The sequence below is a fragment of the Anneissia japonica genome, unplaced genomic scaffold, assembly GCF_011630105.1.
Source record: "Anneissia japonica isolate Jap-2015-1 unplaced genomic scaffold, ASM1163010v1 scaffold288196_len149068_cov176, whole genome shotgun sequence".
NCBI classification, from domain to species: Eukaryota; Metazoa; Echinodermata; class Crinoidea; order Comatulida; family Comatulidae; genus Anneissia; species Anneissia japonica.
In genome coordinates this window covers 18189-28815 of record NW_022712618.1, presented here as the reverse complement: position 1 = coordinate 28815, position 10627 = coordinate 18189, and the positions used below count along the sequence as shown (strand labels likewise).

Sequence of the window (10627 nt, the reverse complement as noted above, 5' to 3'; positions counted from 1 at the left end):
GACTAAATCTGGGTAGAGATACCAATTTGATAAGCAACATCTAAAATGTAAACGTAAATAAGCAGCTACAAATACAGAACCAGAGTGTATATAGTTGCATAGTAACTACCACTGTATCGTGCAACGGTACTTACTTTTCTTGGCGGCATCGACAGCCATAGTAAGGACTATGAGCCCAAGCACTACAACGTAAAGTCTCATCTATAAAACAATAACTGTGTAGAAGTCATTTCGTTTTCACATAGAAGTTAGTCATTTAATTATAATATAATTTTATTGAATATGAATATGCCTAGTTATATATATATATGTGTATATATATACATATATACATATATATATATATATATATATAATTATATAATATAATAAAAAGGCAGTACACCTCTAAGGAAATACGAGAATATCCTAAAATAGTAGAATAACGCTTTAAGATGAAAAGATTTTCTACTTGCACAACTGACTTCAAGCCTAGTGCACGTTCCGGGCAGCGGAAGCAAACGTACACTGTAAAGACAGCGTGGAGGATTTAAACACAAAGCTCCACGCAATGTCCTGTTTTTATTGACACGTTTAAAATCTAAAGTTATAATTCATGATTCATAATTTTATTTCATTCAAAAGGTAATGAGTTCTTGTAGGCTAAAAAGGGAACATGTCCCTGTACAAGATGCCTACCAGGGAGGTATTTAGACATAAATTAATGTGCTTAGGATTTTGACGTGTTTTGTTTAATTAAATTTGCTTAGATATTTGACATAATGATGTTAAATACCTAAGCACTTTTAATGCTTAAGACGTCAGAACCCTACAGGCATAAGGTCAGACCTAAACACGTTTAGTAATTAAACATGTCACCAAAGACAGGACAGCATTAGGTGCAGCTTTGCGTTTAAATCTTTCACGCCGTTTTGACAGTGTACGGTACATTATTAGACCATAGTTCTTTCATATTAAAACACACAAAATTAGCAATTAGTGTTGAATTGGCATGCCAATAGATTAATCTTGAATCTTGAATTTCGTACGAGCGGTAGGGTGATTCAAACACTGATTCAAGATATAAGTAAATCTCATCTAACGATCGCCGGCCGACTCGATTCCATGGAGAACGCATCACTACGACGCGCACGTAACTGATCCGTTTAGACTGCCATCGTCGCGTCGTTTAACACTCACAGGTTGCGGAGTTTTCTCTCTTTCGTGGGGTTAAACCCCATTTATTTCAGTCTTTTTTCTCATTCTTTTTTACATTTTATATTAAGTAATTATGTCACCAATTACATCTCTTTTGTTTTTCTTTTTAGTCCCTAACCAAAGGCCCTCTAAGCGGAGTTGGATTATTCGTACGACGGTCGTACGATGCACTGAGTGACCTGCTTAACATTTTAATCTTAACATTGCTATGTTTGTACAATCTGACACGAGTTAACATATTTAAAATCATTCCTAATGATTAAAGGCAGTGCCTAATTGGTGGCCTTATCAATCTGCCTGTGAGGTGATGAGCCGTATGCTGTCATCTGGCGTAACTCCTTGTGTTCTAATTGTGAACACAAATTAAACTCAATATATTCAGATGAGTCTATGAATGATTACTAATACATGTAATGTGGCAACCACTAAAAATTGCCAAAACCAACACCGAAGAGTCAATAATTCTGTGACGTCGTATTTAGGGAGTAATTCGGTGTATAAAGTAGTATAAAAAATAAATCAAAAATCACAAAAAAAAAAAAAAAATAGTCGAGCCAAGCCAGATAAACACAATATTTCTGTTCTTTTATAGGCCTTAGGAGAATCAATTTGTATTTTTGCGATTTGATTGTTCCGGTCGTGGAACAAGTCTTTCCGGATAAGGACTGCCCAGTGTACCGTACGCATTTGGCTCGTGTGCACTTTACAGTACCCAGTACATCCCCTTCAAGAAGAGTAGGGGGTTACCCCGGTGTACTGGTCCATTTAATGATCCCCTGTCGTTTAATGGCTATGTCACGTAGGATAGTGATTAAGTTCACTTATTGGCATATTCTTTGCGCTCGTGCCTAAAGAAATGAAATGAAAAAATTGGATATTGTTCCTTTGGTTCCAATTGCTGCCCTTGCTTTTCAGATAAACCGTGGAAATACTTTTAGGTCTCTGATCTAATTTCAATCACTGCTAAATTATAAATCGGGTACCATTTTCGTGGGACGTTAAAGAGCGCAGCAAACACTTTGTAAAGAATAGAGAATTGTCTCTCGTATAGGCCTATGTCCAGTCCTGACCCACCAAATGCAATTCTTGATCGGGATGGGTGAAGTGAAGAAGGCATACAATCCCAAGCAAGCTCTGATATATAACTGTCTCTTATACTATATATATATATATATATATATATATATATATATACATATATATATATATATATATATATACAAAATAGGCAATCAATACTTACTGTTTCCAGTGCAAAATGAAGATCCAGAGATCAAGGCAGATAAGAGAATAGTAAGTAGATATAGAGGAAATCGGCCCTTTTTATTCAGAATTATTGTCCTTCAAATTCAGCAAGAGAGAATGAATAATGCTGCCCTGGATAACCCACTCAATGCCCATATAAGACTTGAAATTTTCCGTGACGGGGATCAACCCCTCACCCATAACAGCAATAACAGCTTTATTAGTCATGTTCTCTTTTATTGAATATTTTGCACATAACTCTACATTTTGTGTGGAAATTTAATCTTTTATAATTATTATTGATTGCAATATATTATAGGGTTTTTTTTTGTTATTTTCCTAACTCTCAGTTGATTCATTTCGAAAGTATATTTCAACCGAGTCATATGCCTACTAATAGTATTATATCTATAAGATATTAATCATACACACCACAATGGCCTATTGTAATTCCCTCAATCACACAGTCTATAAGTATCAAAAGCCGATAAAATTGAATATTTTTAGAGACACATTTTAACACGAAAACAAATACATAATTTGAATCTGAAAATATGAATGTTCTCACAATGTATATTTTTCTTGACAGAGTTATATAAAAATAACTTTGTGTTTAATAAGCCTATTCTCTAACCTCACATATGGTATAGAAATTCACTATTTTTATTAAACCAATGGGTAATAATAGGCATACTATTATTCGAATAAACGTTCCGGGCGTTTATTACCCCTGGGAGTTTATTGTTGATAAGGGAGGTGTAAAATGGAGTAAAATGGATACGTATGTACTCAAATAAACGCCACTTAATTTCACTGTAAGTGTGAAACTACCAGGCCCGTAGCCAGGGGGGGTTTTTGGGGTTCGGGCGAACCCCCCCTTTTCAGCGAACCCCCCTTTTGCCAGCGAACCCTCTTAACCAGAAAACGATCCCCCGTTTCCAAAATAGTGCAATTTATTACAAAATAGGAGCATTTTGGCACTGTTTATTTGTCGCTATCGTTCGTAGTCCGATCGTAGAAATCAAAACAACCTGCAGCCATCAAAACAAAGCTGCAGCCAGCTGAATGACGTAACCAGCAAGACTTCAAAATGAATATTAATGAGAGGTTTGTTGCCTAAGCTATTTGACCAATCGCGTGCTCCGTAGTTTATTTACTTTGGCACGACGTCATCACAAAAGTTTGGGAGCTCGACATTTTTCATTTCTCTGGGATCGAGGACATGCGACACGCCAAAAATAGCCTAGGAAGAGGATGAAGCGCCGAGAAAGGATAACCGATTTTTTTGCTTCAAGGCCAGCAACGAAGAAATCACGGAATTTAAGAAGTTAGAAAATTCACCCTTGTTTTCACCACATGCTCATTATGATACTGCCTGGCGGCGGGATCGGTGTACTTTTTCGGGCTAGGCCTAGGCCCTAGGTCTAGCGTTGCTAGGTAGGGTAGGGTCGTAGCCTATGAGGCCTATATTGCGAACGATTTTATTATTTATTTTGTAATCGAGCTAGCATAGGCCAGGGCCTAGGCTAGCAAGGAAATACACTTGGTAATGTTTTCACGTTTCGTCAGAATTAACTGACATTATTCATAATAATATATTTATTATTTTTTCTCAATATATCATAATGTGCAAGGTCTGTGTTTTGAACAGTCACCTAGTGGTGGGTATTGCTAATTTTATCCCAGTTATATTTTTAGAGATAAAATGACATAGTAGCATTAAAATGTTAAGCATTGCTTTTTAATTAAAAAAAAAAAGTTTGTTTCACAATAAACATTTACGTTCTAAATCCTGTATTGGAAAAAGTAGTCTTCGTATCTTATTTTTAAAATTGTGTAAGAAGTATTTAAATATACATGAACATGCATTTAAATGACATGTACATGCCTTTAAAATCGTATAAATGCTCTGGCTTCGGGGGCTTCGCCCCCAGCCCCCACAGGGGCTTAGCCCCTCCCCCTTAACCCCACCTGGGGCCCTTTGGCGGGCCTCTGGACCCCACGCCCAGAACCCCCCCTTGAAGCATGCTGGCTACGGGCCTGTGAGATAACCGTGACATCAATTGAATTGACAATGTCCAGTGTAACAATTAATAAACAATGTTTATCTTGGTATGTGTGGCATGATGTATGGTTTATAACAATTTACTTTAAAGACCCATGTTTAAAATAAAAAATAGTTACCATTGGTGTATGCAATATTAATGTCAAATTGTTTAATTATTGCATTCATCACTTTATATTGCCATATTATGACTGCAGAAATGCCACATTTAAACCCTGTCACATTACCTTGAAGGAGTTGAGTAGCAAAGCTGAAATTTTGTGTACATATTACTATGATACCTATCTTCGACAGGTTAGAGTTTCAAAAATTATTTCAACTGATCGCCGGGTCATCCAGGGTCACGAACGTCGAGCCATTTAAAGGATTTTTCTGGCTGGGGCCCATTTTGGGACTCTGTATTTTCTGATTTAAAGCTTTAATGGGATTGTTATTACTTCTGGATGTAGTCCTGTGACCATAGATTATATTCAAGTAGAATGGAGCCCATGTTACCCCTAGTTTTCATTCAGGGTGACCCCAAAACTTGAAAAAAAAACTTAATCGCTCATTCTGGACCCTACTTTAGGCAATCATAACTTGAAATCTGAAGATGATACTTTAAATCTGAGTGCAGATTCATAAAATTTGGCAAAAAGTAAGTCAGAATACCAACTTTGAACTCTTTGTCTTGTCCGTAGGCCGAAATATGGCATTCTGAAATCCGAAATTATTCAAAATGTCACTTTTCGCGATTCGCGAGTGCGTAAAAAGTCCAGCAAATTTCAAACGGCCATATCTCAAAAACGACATGGAGTATGACTTTCAAATTTTGCATGTGTTCATATGAACAACATATCATCATTCTGACCAAATTTCATTAAAATCTGAGGGGGTCACCTGGGGACCTCTGGTTGATTTGACATGGAATGACCCGATTGCAATTGTCCTTCGGAGTTAAACAGACCACATGAGATTCGAAATAGATGATGTAGTTTGTATATTAGCCTATCAAGATTATTATTGTACGTATTCAGAGGTAAACAAAGTCCTCTTATCAACCAGACGCTTGTTTGTAAGATGATTATGTATCAGTATGGCAACTTGTAGGCCTACATATTGTGAACTTTCGTGAGTTGTAGTTTGTGTATGGGGTAGGCATAATCGGTCACATCATTGAGGCCTAAATGACCGTGACCTTCGGTTCTATAAATAGAGCATACACTGCGGCTGCGGTGAATTTTCTTGCAATATTAAAGTTTCTCTCTCCCTACTGATTTCCTTTTTGAACTACTTAATAGCAATGTCCCAAACAACGCCTGGTGAATTTTGGTCAATTGAATGTCGTTCACAAAGCTGGGTACCGTATCATAATAATAAAACCAACTCAATATTAGTGATGTATTGACGTATCCTACTTGTACACCTTAATTTTAGCGTTTTATAGATACGAACATTTGGAGATCGGATTCAACACCGAGTCACCAAACGCAAGCTCGGTGGTCTAGTGTATATAACACCAGACAAGTTACCTGGAGGTTGTGGGTTTGATTCCCACTCGAATCACTTGCGAGTTTTTTTTCCGCATGTATTGATTGAACGTAGGCCTACTGGGTACTATTCGGTACGAAACACGTCAGGTATACGGCAAAACATTACTCCTATGATATGATATTTTCCTGACACAGACATTGATATTTATACATCTATTACAGCATTTCAATCAGGCATATGCGCTCTATATATACCCTGAACGATTACTTTAAACAATATCGATCAACATAGTCCATGGAGAAATATTAATGTTAGTACTATTAGTAATTACAGGTATTTCTTCATTGCATAAATATATTTCGCGATAAATATAAACAAGATATAGGCTTAGTCAGGCATTGATTGGAACATTTTCCTCATTCACATGCACTGGCTATTATTTGAGATAACTAAAATAATATAACACCGGACTCTTATTAAATATAAGCCCTAAACTACTATTGAATAAGTAATAGACATTGTTATATATAAGACCTGTAATTGTAATTAATTGTTGCCTACTAGAAATGTAAAACAATACGCTGGACCAAGAAGCATGCCAATTCTCTCATGATTTTTTTTTAACGCCAGGGATCAATTGAAAAAGTGAAAGCCAGTGCGGAATTTAAGGCGATGAAACCATCCATAACTGTGGAATAAAAAATTAATGATTTTAGTCTACAACATTGATTATATGGATTATGTCCTAAAATTATTTTTAACGAAATTCTGACGTCTGGGACGAATTACTTTACTGGAACACCTATGGCTTCGAAGCGTTCTGTTTCAGCCACGGGTGCACAAATATGCTTGCTCGAATCACAGACAGACACTGTAGGCCTACTTACCGACTGATTTGTAGGTTTTGGTTAACTGCTGCTTCCGAAATACCGTATTGAAAATAATCCGGTACCAGTTAGAACCGTTAGAAATCACAATAATTGCGAAGCAGGCGACAATATAACTAAAGTGGTTTCAACTTTTTTAACGTAATCCAAAAGGTGCCCGCCAAAATTGAAGAGTGTGACACCGATCCTACCGTCACAAAATTCAAGATCATTAACTTGTGAGTTAGCGCCCTTAGTGGTCGAATTGGATGATAAGTGAAGTTAAGTAATTGGCATTTCATATTTCTGACACAAGAGGGGGTTATAATGTGGAAGTTTATTACCCCCGCCCTATGACCAAAACGTTTGGATTATGGTATCAATTTTATCAGTCGTCAGTTAGATCGTCTGATTCACAGCATCATCTACCACACACATGACGAGGTATGAACATAGGTCATCTATGATTATACACTCATTTGAAATACCCCGTCCCGTCTGTGTTGATTTAAGCTTTAAACTGTTAAATTAATATTGTGTAAAAGTAACCTATGTGTAGAACAACATATTCACACATGAGTTACTGAAATTAAAATAATTATAGAACAAAACAATATTTTTCTCGCCATTACACTATTTAAAAAAGAACCAGTAAAATTTAATCGAGGCTCAGTGTTATTGTTTTTGCCAATTTCAGGCTCAAAATGTTCTTATTTTGTTCTTATTTTACACACTTTTCAAAGATAAAAAATTATTATTTGTACAGCAGTTACTGTACATAGGGGTGGATTTAGGGAGGTACACCCCCCCCCCCCACCTTTGGAAAGTCAAACAAAAAAAAGGGACAGAAAAGAAAAAAAGATCGCCCAAAACGCCTCAGAGGTTATTTTTAGTCATCTCGAAAACAATTTTGCGGGGACATAGCACATGACCGCCTGGGTGGTCTTATCTCGATCGCCCCCATTTTCGTTTCCCACTTTCGACCCCCCTTTCGGACATCTCTGAATCTGTCCTACTGTATTATAGAGGGTACTTCTACTGCTATCAAGGTACAGATACGATTTGTTGGTTTTCCTATTAAAAAAAATAAAAACCTCATTTGACATTTTACCTCAGCCTCAATTTGGTCTTACTTTTAAGCAATTTCAGCCTTAGTGTTCTTATAAAATGTGTTCTTATACAAAAACAAAAGTGTACCAACAACTATTGCGCTTATCCTTTGCATAGGTAAGTTAGGTAAATACCATTACTATTATCGATAGACCAAATCGGCTACTCCAACTATTACTGGTCGATTGACATATAGTGGATACTATTTGTAAACATCCACATCGTAAACCACAATGCGCTCATTGAACACAGTATATTGGGAAAGTTATGATGTTTTTTTAGACAGCGACCCAAGGTAAAGTAAGGCATTAGGCCTATGTTTTTTATTAAAGGGCCTAGTGATCTATAATTACTTTGGCAATCTCAGTGCATTTTATTTAGGCTCTGGAATGCCGCTAGTGTACGATAGGCTACATACAGGTATAGGCCTAGCAGCGGCGGCGCCAGCAGGGGCAGGGGGCTTAAGTCCCCCACCGGACAGGTCAATCCCCCAACGGACAGGTCAATCCCTCCGCCGGACAGAGCTCGTCGGGCAGTCAGACCATAAAAATAAGCCCACACCAAGCCAACACATGTCTGTCACAGTCCGAAAGTGCCATTTTCGGCCATCCAGAGGTTGATAACTTTTAAATAATCTCATTTGGGAGCCTGAACCCCCTCTCAACCCCTTCTCCCAGCTCGAGCCTACGAGCTCAAGTCCCCCTGTCGGACAACTTAGCCCCCCCACCCAGAAAATATATCCTAGAGCCGCCACTGAGGCCTAGGACTATGCACTGGTGAGTGTAAGCCTTGACCAGGGCCCGGAGCTGGGAGGGAGTTGTAGGCCTCGACTATTATCTCTGTAGTCGAGTACTGTAGGTAATAAAGTAGAAAATAACACTTAACGGTACTGATTGCTCAACCAAACTTGTTAAACAGTCTAGTGATAATAGACCTGTTTGGTATGGTACCGTACATCCTAATATACCAGTACCGGTACGTAATAATAATGTCATATGATGATCATTATCCTCGGCAGTAACTGCAAACATCTTATGATTTACAGTAATTTTTGGATTTAAAATAAATGTAAAATAATACTCTTATTGCAACGAATGGTTAGATTCATTTTTTTTTTCATGCTGCGATAGCATTTGCCATGAATAATATTCTTGACTTAGGCCTATATAAAAAGTACCTCAACCGGCGGACGATTCACTGGAGCAATATGCACGTCGCGAAGGTACCGTATTTTTCTTTGAAAAACTTCCAGGCTTTATTCCCACTATCAATTGGAGCCTTACCAAACCAAACTGATAAGTATTTAAAAATTTAATTTTGGAACACTTCTAAGTGATTTATAAACACTGTTAAATTATATATAAATCATCAAAGAAAAGAAATTACAGTGTTCGAATGAAAGACATGATGGCATAGGCCTATATAAATTTTAAACTGGAAAGAAGAGAAATCTGCGAGTGCGAAAACAAATGCCCCAACCTGGATGCGAACTCGGAATTTTCTACTGTCTATGCAGACGCCAACCAACTGGGCCATTGAGACTTTGGAAGTTCAAATCCGATTGGAAGCAATTTATTTCGCACCCTACGGCATGCCAACCCAACACTAGCATTTAAAGCACACACGTTATAAACGGAGATCAATGTATACGCACTCTTCTTAAACAAGACGAGACCTCTAAATCCTCTTGCGGTAATGCTTTATAATATATATAAATTTTAAACGGTAAAGAAGAGGAATCTGCGAGTGCGAACAAAATTTGCCCAGCCTGGATTGGAGCTTGGGACCTTCTGCTGTCTATGCAGACGCCTTAACCAAGGGCCTCTGAGGCTTTCGTTTACTTTACGTCATGCACATACAACACTAGTATTTGAAGCACGCAACAATCAATGTGCGTAGGTGAAGTAGGGATTCGGTGAGGGGTGCTGGCTCTCAAACTATGGTGTTTTTTAACTACTTAAAGCGTGATTTTCTTTCTTCTTTTTTTTTTGAACATTTTCAATTACGGTGGGAAACGACTGGAGGCGAGATACGCCACGGTTACCAAAACAATCGACATCCGACGAACATTTTGTGTGTTCTTAGAGAAAGTTAATAATACTTTTATCTTTAATTTTGAATATTTTATTACATTTGTCTACAAGCACATCTTTATTACAATTCACGGTATAACAATAGTAAGCGCTAAAATACAAACGATGATATTGAAATTCTATCTATATCCCATAAATAGTATAAAAAAAATTCGTTAAAACTTGTAATTACATATTTTTAAAATGATTAAAACTGCCAAATCATCAACATTCAAGTCCTGTGAAGCCTACAACCAGATACAGGAGGTCAGACGATTATGTTTCTTCTATTTTTAAGTCCAGCAGCAAGTAGACCTACGCTCGCCATTGGACCTCTCTGGGGGTATCCATCAAACTTAACAACTGACAAATCAAAATGTATTATTTAATAGCCAGGAGAAGTAGGCGCATGCCCCATAAATACGTACTTACACAGGCTTACGTATTTATAACTACAACAATATCCAAGGAGCGGGTTTTGCGGAAAGATCCATTACAGGTTGATAGAATCATCATTCTTATCGTCATCATGAAATTTCCATGCCAGTTTAGTACTGTGTATCACACGAGTCTCCGGGATTATGCAAAACACTAATACC

General features: G+C 37.4%; 1 protein-coding gene across 1 annotated transcript in view; it reads right to left on the bottom strand.

The window, feature by feature from the left end:
- The window catches only part of LOC117107958 (retinitis pigmentosa 1-like 1 protein), a 7078-nt gene extending 4546 nt beyond the window's left edge, over positions 1-2532 (bottom strand). Inside the window, exons 1-2 of the mRNA XM_033249769.1 lie at positions 2441-2532; positions 135-201 (exon numbers count right to left, since the gene is read on the bottom strand). Coding sequence (XP_033105660.1) covers positions 135-201 — 67 coding nt within the window. The 5' untranslated portion in view covers positions 2441-2532. The remainder of the gene's footprint in view (positions 1-134; positions 202-2440) is intronic.
- Positions 2533-10627: the final 8095 nt, after the last annotated feature.